This window comes from Olea europaea, chromosome 2 (assembly GCF_002742605.1).
Source record: "Olea europaea var. sylvestris chromosome 2, O_europaea_v1, whole genome shotgun sequence".
Lineage (NCBI taxonomy): Eukaryota > Viridiplantae > Streptophyta > Magnoliopsida > Lamiales > Oleaceae > Olea > Olea europaea.
Genome location: NC_036238.1, coordinates 29,314,569 through 29,334,101, shown reverse-complemented (window position 1 = coordinate 29,334,101; position 19,533 = coordinate 29,314,569). Strand labels below are relative to the sequence as shown.

At 36.5% G+C, this 19,533-nt stretch overlaps 4 protein-coding genes across 6 annotated transcripts in view; 2 read left to right on the top strand and 2 right to left on the bottom strand.

Annotated features, from left to right (window-relative positions):
- Positions 1 to 821: 821 nt before the first annotated feature.
- On the top strand, positions 822 to 6,381 carry LOC111370042 (TBCC domain-containing protein 1-like). Its single transcript, XM_022991757.1, has 9 exons — positions 822 to 1,441; positions 1,767 to 1,907; positions 2,200 to 2,580; positions 3,434 to 3,538; positions 3,851 to 3,991; positions 4,280 to 4,483; positions 4,741 to 4,833; positions 5,054 to 5,165; positions 5,927 to 6,381. The coding sequence occupies exons 1-9, from the start codon at positions 926 to 928 to the stop codon at positions 5,968 to 5,970; spliced, it is 1,737 nt and encodes a 578-aa protein (XP_022847525.1). The 5' UTR covers positions 822 to 925; the 3' UTR covers positions 5,971 to 6,381.
- A 449-nt stretch (positions 6,382 to 6,830) lies between these two features.
- On the bottom strand, positions 6,831 to 11,914 carry LOC111370050 (outer envelope pore protein 16-3, chloroplastic/mitochondrial-like). The gene is made up of 3 exons (XM_022991762.1): positions 11,822 to 11,914; positions 10,577 to 10,923; positions 6,831 to 7,286 (listed from the first exon to the last, which is right to left on the bottom strand). Exons 2-3 carry the CDS (start codon positions 10,905 to 10,907, stop codon positions 7,141 to 7,143), a joined length of 477 nt encoding a protein of 158 aa, XP_022847530.1. The 5' UTR covers positions 10,908 to 10,923; positions 11,822 to 11,914; the 3' UTR covers positions 6,831 to 7,140.
- A 444-nt stretch (positions 11,915 to 12,358) lies between these two features.
- Positions 12,359 to 16,579, top strand: LOC111370023 (CDK5RAP3-like protein). The gene is made up of 10 exons (XM_022991736.1): positions 12,359 to 12,498; positions 12,602 to 12,736; positions 13,548 to 13,642; positions 13,741 to 13,835; positions 13,949 to 14,084; positions 14,180 to 14,332; positions 14,438 to 15,007; positions 15,108 to 15,316; positions 15,576 to 15,708; positions 16,197 to 16,579. The coding sequence occupies exons 1-10, from the start codon at positions 12,438 to 12,440 to the stop codon at positions 16,335 to 16,337; spliced, it is 1,728 nt and encodes a 575-aa protein (XP_022847504.1). The 5' UTR covers positions 12,359 to 12,437; the 3' UTR covers positions 16,338 to 16,579.
- A 427-nt stretch (positions 16,580 to 17,006) lies between these two features.
- Positions 17,007 to 19,533, bottom strand: part of LOC111370030 (squamosa promoter-binding-like protein 9) — a 12,926-nt gene continuing 10,399 nt past the window's right edge. For all 3 annotated transcript variants that reach the window (XM_022991747.1, XM_022991744.1, XM_022991749.1), the window contains 2 exons: positions 17,800 to 17,939; positions 17,007 to 17,668 (listed from right to left, as the gene is read on the bottom strand). In XM_022991747.1, coding sequence (XP_022847515.1) covers positions 17,088 to 17,668; positions 17,800 to 17,939 — 721 coding nt within the window. In that variant the 3' untranslated portion in view covers positions 17,007 to 17,087. The remainder of the gene's footprint in view (positions 17,669 to 17,799; positions 17,940 to 19,533) is intronic.

Genomic DNA, 19,533 nt, shown 5'->3' with positions numbered 1-19,533 from the left:
AACATAACAAATGCAAAATAGGTGTTAACTTCAAATTCATAAAGGCAAGCAAGATATTTACACAACATGGTCTTATACCATTCTACAGTTTCTAAACAATATTGTCCAGGTGCTTTTGCTAACAGGACAACTGATGAGTCTTTTCATCAGCTTGAGATGACATGAATCGACGAGCATAAGCTGCAACAGATAGAACTGTATTTTTTTGGTAATCATAATAATAACTAATGACGACAACTGTTACTCTTACCCTGACAAATATAGTGGAGTGGATGGCAAAGATTCGAGTCAATACTTAAACAAAATTATGATCAAGATGGTACTTTCAGTGCTTGAGTTATGAGTGATTTCTATTAACAAGATGATTATGGACTAGTTATATTATGTTGCACTCTAGTCTACAAAGCAATGATGATAGATGTGACTTGTCGCCTACCTATTTGCATGCCATTGCTAGTATTTTGAGTCGATTCTGCATTGGTTTTTGATGTTTCAGGACGAATTCAAGCTTAGATAGCATTTTTAATACAAGTCACGAAAGAAAATGAATTTTATTACACGTGCTTTGAGAAGAAGTAAACTAGATAAGCAGAAATATCAGAAAAACTGGCTTGTCCGAGCTAGCAATTAAAACTTAAGACTTGCTACTATTTGGGCCGCTACTTGAAGTTTTAAGGGTAAAAGTAGTGGTACAATTTGTGATTGAGTATTTGTTATTGATTTTAATGCCTTTACAAGGTTTGTGCGATTTTAAATTTATGTTTGTTGATTTTAATGTATTTTTATGTTACTTGTGGATTAGCAAAATAAATGAAAATTCAGTGGTCGCAGATTCACAAATTGCCACGCTATTATTTTCTTCCCCAAAACAGAAACTCCCTCACTCGGTACTCATCTCCGCGACCCCAAGATATATAGCCCCGCAATGGCGGACACCGCCGCCGAAGAACCACCACACCTGGAACTCCCATCAACATCATCAAATTCTACAACAAAAACTGCGTCGTCTACCACCAATTATCTCCATCCCCGCCGCGAGCCCTTCGAGCACGGTCTTCTCCCCATCCCCAAACTAATATTTCCTGACGCCACGCAAACCCTTTCCCATCTCAAATCCACCCTTCTGGCGGCCGATTCGTCCAACCGGGTCAATCCGGTAACCCTCGCCGGAGCTCTCCAGATCTCTATTGACCATTCTCGGCTTATCCTCGAAACTCTGTCTTCCGTCCTTCATGATGATTCTGATCCTTTGGTCAATGCCAAGACTCCTCAGGAAATCGATTCGATTGGAGTTAATGTGTTTGATTTGCTGGTTTATTTGTATATACAAAGTTACAAGAGGTTGCTTCCCAAAGGGCATAAGGATTCTGCTGCTGTTGCTGATGTTTGGCCCTCCACCTCTGCTTTTGACGGCTTTTTGTCCGCCCTTTCACCCTTACAGGTGCCAATTTATTTGTAATGTTCTTTTGGATTAGTTTTGAAAATTTTTTAGTACGGTTGTGCATTATTGTTGAATTTGAGTATTTTTGCTGGATCATTGTTTTTGTCATTTATATGATTTTATAAAGTATGCCCCGCAGTATTATTAATGGATGAATATGTCACTGCTTTTCTGGATTGAAGTGTAGTATACTAAAATTGGTTCAGCAGTAAAGTAATTTGGTAATGTGATAGTAATATAGTAATTTGGGCTGTTCACAGTTGTTGGAGTTAGTTATTATATACTACAGTATCATCACTAACAAATACGGTTCTATCTGTTGCAGCTTGTGCGCAGCAACAGTCGTCGATTTATGCCATCTCAAGCTGATGAAGAGGCTCACCAGCTGTCCTATCTACAGAAGCATCTGGGCAATATTGTGTCCCTCTTGGCAGACTGTGTAGAAGGGGAAGTGGAAGACTCTCTGGTATCTAACTTTCTTGCTGCCTTAACACTCCTGCATTTTAGGTTCGCTTCTGTAGGCCTATTTTGCATTTATTTTGTTTGAATAGTTATATTTAATTTTGAGAATGGGCTCATGCATCCTTTGTTTTATTTTATACTTATAACAACCTTTTGCTAGATTAATTTCATTCTTGGCAGTATTCCTGTTGTTGGTGCTAGTTAGGACGGTTCATGGTAGAGATGCATTTGTCATATATTCTTACTTTGCATTTGTGTCCGCTTGAGCCTTTAACTGGTGCTGATTTATCCTCTAGGTTGTATCAATGGATATATTTGAGCACATCGGATTCCTATTGTACTTTGGGGAAAAGGGATTGGAGAGGAGCCCCCTGAGCCAAATTTCTCCATTTTTTGCCAATTCAGATCCCGACATGCCTGCTGTTCCTGTTCCTGCATCACAAGTTCTTGATTGGCTTCTAGAAAATGTAGCCACTGCATTGGAACATATTTCTGAGAGAATTTCTTTAAAAGAAAATGGGCCAAGCAGTGCCTCTGATCAAGATGTTACAATGGCTGATGTCAGCACAAGTCCAGCAAAGGCCTTAACCTGTGCTAGAGGTCCAAGCTTCATTGAAGGGATCTCTAAGTCATCATATCTAAAGCAAGCATCTGATCTTAAAGGCTCTTCTGTAAAGGTGAAATTTTTTACTTGTGTGCCATTGCATCTGCCCTTCTTTTCTTACTTGTTTTAGCAGAAATTTTGATTCAAAAACCATTTTTCATCTTACAATTTGAGTTTTGAAATCAGTTCCCAGGCTAATGCATGTGTTTTCAATTGCTTAGATTCATAAATATGAGTATTGAGGTGCTTTATTAGATACTAATGAATTTTAGTTCAACTGTAAACCCATGCTGAAAATGAAGTATTCTGGAATTTGTATTACGTAGCTTAAGAGGTATCTTGTTGGCTCAACCAGATAATTGACCAATCTGCACTGAATTGGAATTAAACTTCCTATAATCTGTGGGCAGCTGACGAGTCCCGTTGTTTAGAATATCTTTTGTCATGCATGCAACAAAAGTTTAAGAGAGGTGGGTGGTGGATTTGTAAGGCATTGCTAATTTTTACCATACTCTAGCAACTTCAGTCTCCATCCTAACAACATAAGGGGAAAAACGTGAAATTCGTCAGAGTTAAAATGAAATGTATTTCATGTGAAAATGTCAATTGGTCAAAAATGTGAGTTAGTTAAGTTACTTTCGAGCCACCGCACCTTGACTATTTGCTTTGGGAAGCCTCTCTCAAAATTGATGATGTATGTCAATTGGTAAAGAATGTGAGTTAGATAAGCAATTACTAGCCACCGAACCTTGACTATTTGCATTGGGAAGCCTCTTTCAAAGTTGATAATGTATGTCAAAATTAATATACACTCAGCTTCGTCCTGGCCAGGTTTATATCGTCTTTGTTTTGGGCATACACGTTTTAAGTAAAATTTACTCATGTCAGTGCAAGCAACTTATCACTTGGCTTTTTGATATTGGCAGGTTGTAAATTGCCACGAATCAGTGATTTACATTTTAGCACCACTGAGATATGCAACCGTCTATGGATGTTCTGATGCAACTATTGTTCTGGGAGCTGTGGGCAAGGTACATATACGGTTATCCTTCCTTAAGAACTCTCTCTCTCTTAATTCCTTGCTCGATATTAACGTGCGAATTCAGATACCTTTTTTTGGTGGCTTGTTCCAGTGATGCATTTTAATGATGACGTACTAGCTATGATGTTGATAAAACACTACGGTCTGTGCTAGATATGCTACGAGTTATTAAGATTATGATTGACTATACATGTGATTTATGATTATGTGTTTCCATCTGTACGTGCTGTGCTTGAATTTTATTTTTAATTCAATTTGTTTGAGAGTATTTGAATACACCCTGGATTATTTTCTTGTACAGGCTGTTAGAGTGGAACATTGTGAGCGTGTTCATCTAATCACTGCAGCAAAACGTATTTGTATTGCCAACTGTCGTGAATGTGTGTTTTTCTTGGGGGTAAATCAACAACCTCTAATGGTTGGTGATAACCATAAATTGCAGGTGAGAGAGACTTCATTTTTGCTGCATATGTCTCTGCATCATGCTAGCATTGCACTCACCACTTGGGACACACCTTTTTCTTCTTGATAGCCCCTAAAGTTTCTGGAACTTGCATAAAAGTTTTCTACTAACGGGTTTCTGGACATATTAATCTATCTCCTTGATGCTCCCAAACATTTTGATCTCAAATGCTCTAAAGGATTTGTAATAATGTTGGGTCATGTTATGTGTCACATGTCAATGAATATTGACATCAAATTTCTTCTCTCCCCTTTTTATTTTTAACAGGTTGCTCCATATAATACATTTTACTCACAATTGGAGGAGCACATGAATCAAGTTGGCATTGACCCTAGTATCAACAGGTGGGATGAACCTGTGGCACTTGGAGTGGTTGATCCCCACGATTCATTATCTCATCCCGCTGGTGTCTCAGATGTTCAAGCTGAATCTGCTACCCGCCTAGACCCGGATCAGTACACTAATTTTTTGGTTTGTACATTATTTTGTGCAATCTCTTGGTTCTGGGATGTTGTAATATTTTATGCTATGTGTGATGTCGATGTGCTAATTCACTTATCATTTGTATTTGACACGAATGTTCGCAAAACCTTGAATTTCAACTGTATGAACTCTAATTTGTTCTTTTTATGATGTGCTAGCACATTTCATTTTTGGGGATCATTGATGCCAGCTTTTCTCAGTTTTTTAGAAGTTTCTGCTTTAATGTACATGTTCACTATGTGCAGATTCCGAACTGGTGGGGAGATGAATTTGATGGGTCCACAAAAGATAATCCTTTTACTTTACCTCATGCTTACCTGGCATCTCAACAGAGAAATGTATGTCCACGCCCCCAATATTATTCGTGCAAAATTTTGAAAGCTGCCCCACCACCCTTACACACCCAATTTTCTGTTTTTTCTTGTGTTTGTTTCTCTCTTTTTGGGGTTTGGGGGTGGGGGTGAGGGTGTGTTATTTAGAATGCCAATGATCGTTCTTAAATTGTAAAAGTCGAATTTCAAATTCTCTGATGCATTTTTTTTTTTTTTTTTTTTTTAGCACAAAAACATGGAGGAAATTAAGCAAATTTTGAGAGAAACTCCGCTTGAAGACAGTAGGAAACGGGAACTATCAAGTGCGCTCCATGTATACTTCAAAGACTGGTTATATGGTAATGTCTTGTTGTAACACTGTTCTTCCGTAGTCAATTCTATCTCCTATCCATCCAGGATATAGGCATGCTTCTTGAATTTTGTATTTTCTTTTTAACGTTTCTTAAAGTTTGTTATATCAGAAGTCGAGACTTAGTGCTATCAGAAACTGTACCCAAGAATAATTTTCTGCACTACCCCCAAAAATAATACATATTAAAAAAATAGAGAGAGAGAGAAAAAAAAATAAGAAAAAAAATCACCGCAAACCCTGCCAATACAACCCAAATGACAGCTGATGTTTCCGGTTGCATTTGATTTCTGATTCCATCCTGGGAAGTTTACCCTTCAACTTTAGATTAATGAAAGTATAAAGGATCTGTAATTGAGCAGTGACAATTTTTTTCATTCTCAAAGTTAAGGCTAGCTTTTCATGCTAGCTTGATGGGCAGAGGTGATTGTTTCCTTAATTGCCGTGGCAATAATTCCTGAATTATACTAAAACTTGCCATTATGGACACACTACACTCTAAATGTATGTATGGTGTACAGTGTTAGAACAGACAGGACACAAGACCACATAAGATTTTAACTTATTTTTTTCATTATTCATATTGTATCCATCCTACCAAGCACGCCGGTACCTTCTAATCCTTTTTCACGAGATGTTCTCTATACTATTCACTGTATGTGCCTTTTTTCAATCTATCATATATTCATATTACTCCTGGATCCCAGTAAAAGTGTCTTGCTTTATCACTCTTTTTGTATGATTCAACAGCATCAGGAAATATTAGGCAGCTTTACTGCTTACAAGGTGAATAAGCAAGCACGAAACTGATTGATCACAATAGAAACGATAAAGTTCAGACGTCAAAGCTTGCGTATTTCACTTCGATTCGAGCATTGACTAGTTCAGGCTCCTCTTGCCATTTTTGTTGATGCTGGAGTCAGATGGCATCTGGAACTTTAGTACTACTGTTGACTTAACTACATCCAGTCAGTTCAGACTTTTGAACTATTGTGCATATTGCTTTTAGAAAAAAAAAACATTTGCTTGCTTGCAACTGTATTTCAGTATGAACGAATTTGTCCCATCTTTTATTCTAGTTATGTTGTATTCGAGTAGAGGATTTTCTTTCCAGGATCTAAGTGGAAGTGTGTACCTTTCATATTGTTTATCTCCAATCTAATGACATGGACAGTCAGTTGTCCGTGCTGATGTTTCACCATTCACTTTGATCATCCACGAGAGATGCAGGAGAATCTATGCTTCGAGTGTTCTTATGAGTTTAATTGTGCTTATTTTTAATTGAAAATTTCATGAAATATGAATTTCTGCTAAAAAATTATATAATATGAATAAACAGACTTGTATGTATGTATTCGGTCATAGAGTTCAAACGACAGGATCAACTTGATTGCAGATGTCTTCTCACTCACTCTGATCGCCTGCTTCCATAATTCAATTTGATCACTTCATTCCACAATTCAGATGCAAAGGGAGTCACATTGTTAGGACTTTCGTATGATAAATTGAGATTAAAATTTGAGCCCAAAATCCACTTTCTTGTTACAATGGTTGTTCAGGGAAACGACGAAGTAGGAAAGTCGTTAGTGTGCAGAAAACAATTCTGCAAGAAGAATCGGGAGATCAACAACGGGAAGTATATATAAACCAGTTATGAGTTCTAACGATTATTATCCATTAACAACAAATGCATTTTGCAAGAAAATGTTCAACGCTACCTCACAGCTTTTCCATGATATATGAGCATAATCAAGAACTACAAGTATCCAAATGGAGATTTGTCTCTCATGGTGGAAACTCAAAAATAACAGTAAACTTATTCAAATTCACAACATGAGAACAGAAACAAAAGCCCAAAGGACATTAAACATCTTAAAGGAGGAAACAGCGAGACAGAAAGAGTGACCAAGTGGCCCAATTAGAGCTTTCCTTGCAAAGAAGCAACAATGAAAAGGGTAAAAGAGTCAATCCACAGTGGGCCTCTTTTTGATGGTGTAAGGATAGTACTCTTTGCCATTATCAATTCTCGTGGTCTGACCTCCAGCATCAATGACAGCAGATGTCACTGCAAGAGCTGCTCCCGCAGAGATTGCTGAGGATATGCTCCTTCCTGTCAAGGATGATAAAGATAGAAGCCAAAAACATAAGCACCATTCCAAAGTATTACCACCACATGGGAAATAGAACATTCAACCCTAAAACTTAGACCTGCCTTTCAAATCAAAATGAGTCCAAATATCAGGACTGTATCAGCACATAAATTCGTTAAAATAACAATTTTAACAATGCAGATTTATTCAGGCAGGATATTAGTCTTTGTTTCCAATATGGAATGGTAAAATCATTCGGCTTGATAACATCTAAAATGATGGAAGATAGAATGAGGCTACAGCCTGTTAACTATGAAGATGCAGCATAGACCCTTGGGCATAAGAGCAGGATAATTAATTCATAACTTATATAACACATCATTGGAGATATAAATATAAATAAATCAATCTTCTTTTTAACAGCTTAAACTTTTTTATGAGCGAGTCATTCAATATACAGTATCGGAGCTCTAAAGGTCCTAATTCGTGTCTCTTAAGTCTAATCACCAATTTATGAGAAATTGCCACGTCATGTGTTAACCCAGTCAAATGAGACCATTAACCTGACATGGACATGGGATGTCTTCCAACCGAAGACACTAGGGCCATCTAGAATGCCAAAAAAAATGTGCAAGTCTATCTTGGAACAATCAGGAAACGGTGCAGCCCATCATTTTTGAGACAAGGACCGTAAGCCAATTTGGACCTGTAGAGGTCCAAACTCGTACATCAGTGTGTAAGACATTTCTCAAGCTGCATAGAAGAGCTTGGACAAGGAAGCCCAGTTCAACCTTGCTCAGTTTGGCATCTGTGCAGAGCTCGCATAAAGCACAAGGTGGCCTAATATGCCAAACAAGGTATGACGCATCATAGGACGTAACACGTTACGGGCTCCAGGATATAGCAACTCAGCAATTGTATAACATGGCTTCTTTAACAGACCCCCTAAACCATTCGATAAAAAATACTAAGCCGTTCACATGGTGCAGGGTGAGACTGTGAGAGAGATTCCAAAATTTACAAACAACCGGAACAGGTGATAGGCGCGCCTTAGTTTTCTAAAAACCAAACGTCAGTTGGATGGAGAGGGATTCGAACCCCCGGTATTCCAGCACCAGGCAGTGTACGTAGTGCGTCTCTTATGCCCACAAAGGTAAATGAAAAATGGTGGTCTCAGCGGATCTGGTGTCTCTTGCTGTTATAAATCCAGTATAGGAAGGGTAAGAATACCAAAGTCATTCGGGGTCATGGTTCTTATTGAAACAATAAATAAGTCGGTCCTTCCCTCTAGTCAAGAATAGAGATTCTTGATGTAGTAGTTGCTTGTAATTTTTTTTTTTTTTTTTTCCGGCATGTCGCTCCTCTAGCAAGGTGTGCCACGCACGAGCGGAGCGAAAAGAAAGCAAGGGGAACTCCCACTATGTTGAATTTACCACTCTTCTACAGTAAAATCTGTCTTGAGAAATGAAATGCAATAGCTGACCCTCAGTTTCCAGTGGTCAAGCGGATTCTAAATGTCCTATTTTGCAGAATCTAGTATATTTTAGGTGCAAATAGTCGACTCGGAGATGATTCGGACATCAATGTCAAGTATTAGAACTCTCCAATTTTAGATGAAGTGGTCATTTAATACACATAATCATCAAACACTAAAAACTGAGAAAGTACATACTTGTCTAGCTTTAAAATTCAAAAAGAAAAAAAGTAACATTTAAGTTCAAAAGCAAACTTTTCAGGACATACAAGTCCTTTAGAATATTACAAAAGAAACCTTAACATACATGTTTTCTACTACTTTCATCCTTGGGCATCTAGTTTACAATATTTGTTTATATCAAAACTAACGACTAATTCTAGTTTCTCGAGTTAATAACATCAACGATATGCCTTTTCTCATTAGCATATTATCTTCACCTATTCCAAATTTCAAACTTAAGAAAATACATAAAATAATAATTGAAAACCCGAGTCAAATTGAACAATTGAATCATTCATTATGCAAACTTAAAAAACACCCACAGTGTTCTAGTTTTGTAATTTATTTTTTTTATCTAACTTATCGATATTCTATGGCTTAGTATCTTGTGCGAAAAAACTCATTCTTTCTGCTTAATTTTGTTGATCTAATATTTTTAATAAATTAGGAAATATCCAAGCTTGATAAGAAAAACAATGAGAAATCCATATGGAAAAATACAATCGAAAAAAAGAAAAAAAATGAAAAGAAAAGTAAAAGAGAGAGAAGCACAAATGTGATTAGTTTATTCTGTGTACTTCCACTGTAATGGTAAAAACAATACACAAAAGCATTCTTTTTTTTGCAACTTTTTCCAAAATATTATTCAAAAATATCTTCATGGTCTTAAGAAAGTTTAAAGTAACTATCCTCTGAACTGCAAGGACTTGTATTAAATTTTCAGGAAAAAAAAAGAAAAAATAAAAAATTATTGAGTGCATAATTGGCATGACGAATAGCTATAGTCAATTAACAATATCTGCCAACTGCCAAATATGCCAGCAACACAAATGGTTCAGTTCTTATCTTAATAAATATTCAGCAATGATATCTGGAAGCATTTCAATAAATGGTGTGTCTTCTGTAGGTGAAGAAAACAAAAGGTGAAAACAGCAGAAATACTTAATTAGAATGACCCTCTCTTCCCGTTAAAGAAAACTTAGCGATCATATTCTCAATTGGCACGCAAGGGGACACAACCACAAATTAATATATGTACAGATAATCACAAACCAGCAAACATATAAGGTAGCAATAGAAATTATCCTCAAGCCCATTTGAGATAGCTGATAAAAATGTGCCTCTATGCACACTTTTGCTTAATTGAAATGAGCATCTTGTGCCTGTCTCGTCCTTCAGTGACTGGGAGGTAGGCAAGCTCCTTGAGGTTCTGATGAGTGATTGTTGGGGTCGATGAAGACGTTGACAAGGTAGAGTTACCGAGGGTAGATTGGTTTGTGGATGGATTGGAGGAGAGAATTATGAGCGGCATGAGAGGAGGCATGCTTGTGAAATTTATGTAGATGCACCCGATGTCTTGTTGGTTAAAGTTCATAGATACCTAAAAACGTTGGGGGTGACCAAATTTGTTTCTGGGTGCTTATAAGTCACAAAAGTTACTTATAATCATCTTTGATAACTTCCCCAGAGACTTCACAATGTCTTATAATCCATTTACATGCTTATAAGTTCACCTTCTATTTACATCAAGTAATATTTGCATGGGACATGTCACATTATAAAATTGTATTTATCGAGAAGAACCATACTATTTAGGGTAGAAGAAAATTTCACCTTTATAACCCAGAACAGAAGCACCAGCAACAAATCCACCAACAGCTCCGTTAACAAAGTCTCTTTTCATCCTATACTTCTGAGCCAACTGCTCGACGCCAATGTAGACTCCGCCGACAGCAGCAAAAGTCATCCCATAATTACCCATCATCTTCAATGTCCTAACTAGACCTGGAAGTGCAATACTCCTCTCAACTCGAGGAACATCATGCCAAGTAGCTACAATGGTACCCCAAATAGTGCCTGCAACTAGACCTGCAGTTGCACCTTTTATGGTTTTAATCAATGGACTTGTTTCATCTTCCATCTGTCTAAGCTCCTTCTGATCCATTGCTTTGTTTTAAAAACTAGATAACAAAGTATGTTGTGGAGAAAAATCAGTCCTGAACAAGTGCTATTCTCTCAATTAAGTTAATTGAAACAAATGTAAAGATGCAGTAAAAAATGGATAGATCCAGAACAAAATATAAAAGCAAAAGAATTACTACGGCCAGACTGGCGTGACAACGCCTAAAAGATACAGAAAAACAGAAATTTCATTAGAACTACAGGAGTACAAAAAAACTATAGAAAATGTCTCTGCTAATACAACACACATACTTGACCGTTAACAACTTTACCCGACTCAATTTTCAACACTAATCCTCCCTTACACTTGCAACAACCCTGTTCAGTGGATAAATATTCAACATACAGAAAACTAAATAGTATTCCCTTTTCAGTGGATAAATATTCTAAATACAGAAAACTAAATAGCATTCCCATTCACAAATTCTTTTGGCACCATTACCCTTTTATGTACAATACAGGGTTAAGAAATCCAGAATTAAACCCCCTGTTAACAATTTTATCCAAGTCAGCCTCCCAAATTCCGACTAATAGTGGTCCAAATTTTCAAAATCATTTTTTTAGCTGCATTGTACTACACTCCACCAAACTTACAGTTCCTAAAATCCAATCAAGGGTTAAATAGTCTAAAGCGTAAACCCGATCATGAATACACTATTAATTATATACCAAAAGACACCTCTAAATTGAGAAACTAACTACTTTTCAATGTTTTATCGGATAAATTTTCCGCCTTTAAGCTTCGGCCCTAGAATTCAACCTTATATTATTTCCTTCAACGATTTAAAATATGCAAGAAAATAAAAATAGCTGTGGCCATATATTGTGTATACGCCGTTCTCTATGTATGAAAACGAATGCACGTATCGATATGTAGAAAGGAAAGAGGATGCTTACCTGAATTGGCAGTGATCTGTGTGGGCGAGCTAGCGAGAGAGCACAGAGAGAGAGAGATCAAGGGAGAAAATGAAGTATCGTGCTACAAAGCCCAACGTACAGGCCTTTCTATTCGGCCCATCCCAGTAATGAGCCACAGTCCTAAAATTTGGCCCATTACGTCAATAAGCCCACAACTGTAAGGCTTATGCTAGCAAACAATAGATTGAGTTAATTGTTCCAATAGTCACTAAACTTAGGTCAATGTTTTTTATTAGTCACCGAAATTTAAAATATCGAATTTTGATCATTCAACTTAAATTCATGTCTTTAATTGCTTACTGAAATTTAAAATGTCAAATTTTAATCACTGAACTTTAAAAATATTATACATTTATCAATCTAAGATATGGATCTAAATTCAATAAGAAATCGAAGACATGGGCTAAGTTCAATGATCAAAATTCGATATTTTAAATTTTGGGATCAATCAAAAACATGGCTTAAGTTCAGCAACCATTGGAACAATTAACTCATAATTGATTAACGAGTCAAAAATGTTAAAATACACAAAACACTGAAAAGAAAAAATCCACTAATTATTCTAGAAAAAAACCTAAAATTTTTGCTATCGAAAATGCCGGATGCAGATGAAATCAGAAAACTTCCAATTGACATTTCATTCGGTCGACTCGGAGGTAAAATTCTTTTAGATTCCAATGTTTATGCTGCCGTTTTCGATTAGTAATCTTTCAGAAATTTTATTTATTTACATTTTTTTTATCTGAATTTAAAATGAAGAATGGCTGGTGGATCGGAAGAGAATTCCATCGAATTGGAGGAAGCGATTGGCGGCGGTGAAAGCGAAGATTTCGGCGGCGTTTGCTGCACTGCCCAAAGATATTGATCCTTTATTCCTAACCCTGGACCTTGAAGGTTCTTTTTTTTACATATAAATTTATCGTGAATTACTGATTAAATACATAATTATTTGTAGTTTTCTAGGAAAAATTCATTCACTATTTTTAAACCAGTCAATTAGATATACATGTGCATAGTGCCAGGTGGGTGCTATTTTAGTATCCGTAATTTAATAATTGATCGAAAGGCTCCTTACGGTTACGTACACCTCTTTTGATTTGTTGTGTGCTTTCCTCCTTTTTCATTTTTTATTTGGAATGAGTATTGTGTTGAGTTTTTAATTGCAGTGGGAATTTTATTCTTTTTTCATTTTTGCAAGATTAAGCAGTTTAATGTTTGAATTTGAATATTAATAATTTTCAGATTAGCATTAACTGAGTATTTGAAAAAATTTCATTGTTCTGATCATGAAGGGAAATTAAATATACGTCGCAACTATATTAAAAAAAAAAAAAAAAATATATATATATATATATATATATTATACTCATTTTGTAGCTCATGTTGAATAACATAAATTGGCTCGAGAATATATATATATATAATATTCTCATAAATATTGATTTGTTCAATCAATTTTAAAGGTAGAATAAAGGTGTTGGAAATTACTTTTGACTTTGCATAAACCTGAAAATCTGTAATCCTTTTATCAATTGTTGTGGTTATATACAATTTATTTGAACAACATTTCAAAGTGAAGGTTTGTTAGTGCATGAATGTGTGACTTTATGTACTGACTTGGACTTTAAATTTTAGTATCATTATAATATGAGTTAATTTCTTTTGTCATGGCCATTTTTATTATGAGATCACAATAAATTTTCAGGAATTGGGTACTTGGAATCGAAGCAAATATATGAAATTCTTCTAAAGTCGACTCCTGAAGGCCGTAACATTTTTGGCCGGCTTTCAGGTGCTGCTGTAAGATCTACAAAACAGCCTTTTTATATCTCCTAATGTAATGGTGCTCAATGCAGTTGCTTCACAACTGGTTGTAAATGTGTTTCAATCTTTGACAGGGCAATTGGGAGACAATAGTGCGAGCATATGAAAAAGATCATATTTTCCTTGGTGAGGCTGCTCAGATAATGATCCAAAATGTTAATTACGAAATGTAAGGAAGCATATAACGTATTAAAAGATACATTAGCACGTAACTGTCTTTTATGTTAGTTTCTTTCACTAGTGCTGTTCTTTCAATTGATTGATTTTATATTTGATTTGAAGCCCTTATCAGAAGAAGCAGGTCCAGAAGACTCAACAGCAGCTTGCTGAATTAGAGCGCAAGGAAGCTGATATAAAAAGGAATGCAGCTCTTTCAGCTACAAAATATGATCAGGCTTGTCAGGAGCTAGGCTTGCAGGTTTTGCTTTTCTGTCACACTGTTTATAGTTGTCGGCTTCTCTTGATGTACCTTTAAGAAACAAATTCTCACGCATTGAAGGTTGTGCTCTATAGGGGATTAATGTGAGGTCAGAATTATTAGAAACGGCTACAAAATCTCTTCCAAGCACTTTTAGCAGGATTTTAGAAGTAATTAATGGTGATTCTGTCTCACGGGCAATTGATTTCTACTCAACCTTTGTCAGAGATGCTCATACAGAAAACGGTGTAAGGCTATAGCGAATATTTTTGGCTGCTGATGAAAGCTGGAAATGCATTACTATAAATTTTACTCTTTTTTTGGAAAAAAATAATAATAATTTTGCATTGCAGGCAACTCCTGGATTTGTGTTACCAAATTTGAGGAATATTTGTGAAAGGCCCCCTTCTCTTAATGTTTATGTGACCTCAGAAAATTCTTATACTCTTGTTGCTCAAGGATGCCACGATGAATCAGCACACATGGCTGGGGAAACAGATATGGGGGCTGACAGTATCGACTGGGATATTAACATGGACAGCTCTCAGATTGATTGGGACATTGGCGCAGTGGAAGAGACAGAAGATACTGGGAATGGTTTAGGTCCTTATGAAATTGTTAATGCTAGTGACATTTTGGAAAATTCCCCTCGTAAGGATGTTGTCAATGTCGAGTCTCATCAGGTGGTGTCAAATCCGGAGAACTCCGAAGCTCCAGATGCCTCGATGTCAGAGAGCCCTTGGGATATAGTTGTTGAAAATCCACAGGTTGTTGGAACTGAAGAAGCTGATTTGTCACGTATTTTTTCGGTACCTGGTTCTAATGTGCTTAATGATTCATCCAAAGCTCCAGACACTAACCGTGATAGGAGTCAGCTGTTGGAAACAGAATACCGGAATAAGATCCTTGACGATTTATTTGAGGTCTATGCATGCTCAATTATTTTTACTTGTGTCTAATTTCTATTTCATGTTTGACTTCTGATTATTTTATCTTCTATTTCTGGTTTGACACATCCATCAGATTAAAGCATTTCTGAATCAGCGCGTGATTGAATTGACAAATGAAGAAACCCTGTCCTTGCAACATCAAGTCCAGGCAGTTGCTCCTTTTGTGCTGCAGCAATACACTTCTGATTTGATTCAGACAATGCAATCTGATATTTCCTTGGCTATTTCATTGTTAACCAATCGAAAAACTCGGGACCTGATTATGATACTCAACTCAAGAAGGTGTTAGTTGAACTTGTTTTCATGTCACTTTTGTTTATTTTGGGTTTTACAGTCCTGATGAATCGCATGGACAAGAGGTCCCCGCCCCCCCCCCCCAACCAAAAAAAGAAAAAATCCCTGCCTTTTTTTTCCCCCTTTATTTTTTGCCCTAACTACATCTCTACTTTTTCTTTCTACACTATCATTCTTGTATATTGCAACCAGTGTTATCCTTTATTTAAACTTGAGTAGTGACTCCATTATATTCTCTAAATTTCAGATTCTTAGATCGTTTAGTAAGCACACTGGAGGAAAAGAAGCATCATGAATTCAAGTTAAAGGAGTCACTGAAAGACCTGTCACATAAACGCATGGAACTGCAGAATTCTTTATCTTCTTCCTGGCCTAAACAAGTGAGTTCATTTGGCACGAGAAATTTTTTGTGGAGGGCTTCTTCTCTCTGTGTGTGTTTCTTGGGGGAGAAGGGAGGGTTAAGGACAGGAAAGTTTCCTTTAAAATATGAGTTGTCTAGTTGAATATCTCCCTCAATATTTGTTAACCGTGGCCTTTTACTGATAAAAAATTGATGGAAATATTTATTCATATACAGTAATATTGTAATATGAAATTTTTAAATAACTGGAATACATGGAATTGAGAGAAGAAAAGTTCTTTTAATAGAAAATAACACAAGTTCTTCCAATATAGCAACATAGTACCTGTTAGTTTTGTATTTGTTAGTGAAGTAGGTATTACGGTCTTACTTTTTCAAATATAATCATTAATTGCCGTTTCTGGCCAACAATTACTTCCCCTTTCTTGCTTTACTACTGGTTTTATTTTTATTATTTAATATTTATTATTTTTATCTTATATAATATACTTCTCATTCGATATGCAGGAAGCAGCCATTGTTAAAACCCGGGAGTTAAAGAAACTCTGTGAGAGCACGCTTTCATCAATGTTTGATGGAAGACCCGTCAATATTATAGGAGAGATTAGTGCATTATTGAGCAGTAGCTTTAATTTGTCAAAGTCCTGAGGCATTGGTTTTTTATTGACGTTCACGAATAAGTTCATCATTTTCGATACTAATGACTGAACATTCCCTTGCAAACATTGGAAGCTGCCTTTGTTTCTCCTGTAGTGTAATTCTCACTGCTTAGATGAGCTGAATGGCATTAGAATCAGAAATTTGTTTTGCTCGTATGGGAAACTTGGCTTATGAATATGGCAAATTTTGGGCGTTGGCTGTGATAGCAATGTCACGAGAGTTGGAATGAATCCAGTTTGACTTCGAAAATCAATAACCATTAGTAAGAATTAGCTGCTCTCCTAGTTTTACGTTCATGGTGTGTAATATTCCTGTTGAGTCTGAAATTTGGTCTACATACTCTGTGAAATGAAGCTTGGTACCAACCGGTTCACCAGTGAGCATAATTGATTATTCAATTTGACATTTGATAAAGCATGCAAAGTCCTGCTTCTGGAAACCAAATAATAATGCCTACTGCAGCCTGCGATAAAAATCCTGTCAAAGGGGAATGGGAAATTTCAGTTTTCCCCCCTCCTAGTTCAGTAGGGCAATGATTTTGAAAACAAACAGTATCAAAAGTTTATTTGTCATCCAATTACATAAAACACAAGCACACAAGTCTTCTTAGGTCTCTCCTAGCAGAAGAATAGAGAGAAACATCACACAAAAGCAGTAGCTCACAAGAACTTTAGCAGCACATGTTTTACTTTATTGAACACACGAGGATCCAAAGACCTTGGCTTTAGAGAAGGACACTCAATGTGACCAGTGCATATGCTCGACTGAAGATGTATAACCAGTCGAGAGCTCGAGTTCATGGAATTGTCCTCCACCCTGTCGAGCTGTCTCGAGCTCACTGGAATACTGACTGTTGGCTGGATGTGAGCCAAGATCAGTACTAGCTTGGTTGTCTTTGAAACCCCATGGAAGACTCAAAAAGTTGCCAAAAGGTGTACCATGTGCAACTGATGGCTGAACCACGGATGTCCCATTGGCACCATATAAGGTGTTTAGCCCTGGACTCGAGGGTATGTTTCTAGAGCCCCAGGGCTGATTTGACAGAAGAGAGCGAGCACAGACGGAGTCCGAGACTCCACTGAAACTTCCGGAAGATAATCCTGGACCTGGATAGCTGGCACTAGTTGTTGAACCTTGCAGAAGAATGGATGGAGGATTATCTGGGTTGCTATGCCATGGTGGAAGAAACTTACTTGTGACGGTAACTTGATTCCCCAGTCCTCGTTCAGATGACAACATATTTGGCCATAAAGTCCTCCCGGAAGGACTTGGGTACAAAGAGAAGTCCATCACAAAACCTCCGTTTCTGCCATGGGTTTCTGTCAAGGCAAATATCAAACATCTGAACTCAGTTCCAGCACAAAAGAAAATTATCTAAATTCAAAAAATGAGGGCTTATGAAAAATATTAGCATTAGAATTCAGCAAGAGTTCAATCAGTAATTGCTAACCAAAGATGGATGAAGAAAAGTTTCCATAGCGAGTGGAAAATGGAGATCCAGGTGGTGGCTTCCTTCGACGCTCATTGTGTCCGGCAAGTCTTCTGCGGCAGCTTCGTTTTCCTTGGTCAAATTCAGACAATTGATGAAACCTGGAAAAGGCTACCCGAAAAGATCTTATTCCAACAACAATGAAGGCTTTAAGACATAAAACACTGTTATTCAGCTAAAACAAGATTCAAGAATGTTAACTGTCGAAAATATATCCAGCCTGATTTTCACTTTCCACAAATTTCTGCTACAATTAACACTTGGACTCACAACCCATTGAAGTTTAATCATCCTATAAAGTGTTGGAGCTGATCTCTTGAAAAATGGATATCCACTAAGTTGATCCCTCTTTTCTTCTTAGAACATCTTAAAGAGGATCTCTATTTTTGAAGAGCATACTTTACAATTTGAAGAGCATCTATAAATTTAAAGAGTAAAAAATTTTAAATACTTCGACGGGCTCTTTATTTTTAACACTTAATTTTACTACTTCTCTATTTTTTATTTTGACTAGCTTCCCTTCAAATTGTTATATTATTGAATATTTTCTTCCACTGAAAATTGAAATAATCTGAATGCATTTAATTATAGAGTGTCTAGCTCTCGAAACTCTCCAAATTTGGAGAGCCAAGCTCTCTATTTATGTTAAAAATAGTCTCTTGAAGTATAATTTTAAAACTTGACTCTTTAAAATGAATAACATCTTATTTTTAAAGAACCTCTCGGAGATGCTCTTATAGGTTAAAGAGACTACTAGATAAAAATATCAGTAACGTGATTGTCCAACAGTTCTTATTATATGATTATTACAAACAATGCTCCCTACAGTGCACACCTCGTGCAGCCCAGTCTCAGATCGAGCTATGTGTGGTCCTCATTCACATGTGCACTTAATTGAGCCTTCTACAACACAAGTGTCTTAACAGACATAATTACTAATAAGGTATTCTTCCAGCTCTTCGTTTTCCACTTGGGTTAAGAAATAGAAACTTATCTTACCTTATTTGCATTAAAGCCCATCAGCATCCCTCCAAGTTCCCTTTATTTTGGAAATTCTTCAACATTAATTAGTCTTTAGCTCCATTATAGGCAAGATCATTACTCATGCAACACTACTTACTAGAATAATAACAGCCAAAGATCAATCTACACCTTGGAGCTCAAAAAAACTGGAGAACCAAAACAAAGTTTCAGCACACTCTGCACGCATGTGAATTTCAAACATATAACGATATCTGGCCTGATATTCCCTCATGATCCAACACCAATAAATTCCAATCCTATAAAACTAATAAGTTAGAGAATTTCTATGACCTGTAAGAGAAATGTTTGGATCCACTAGTATTTTCAATGTCACATTAATTACTGTACATCACAGGTAATCTTGCCGCCTGTAATTCTTTCATGTTCTTCCAAGCAGACATTTTTTCAAGTCAATTCGAAGCAAGAATCTAACAGTTAGAATTGCAAAACAGGAAGCACTAATAATCCAAGAACCTTCACATATCTGCACATGTACGAGTTTTTATAAGTATACATTCATCTTAATGACATATCCTGTACTTGCATCTTGAAATTATTTTCCAAAACTAATATATTTGTATGGAATCATGTCGGATAACCTTATGCTCAATGCCTACCAAGTTACAAATTTATAGTTTTTTTTTTTTTTTTTTTTTGTAATATTCTAATTTT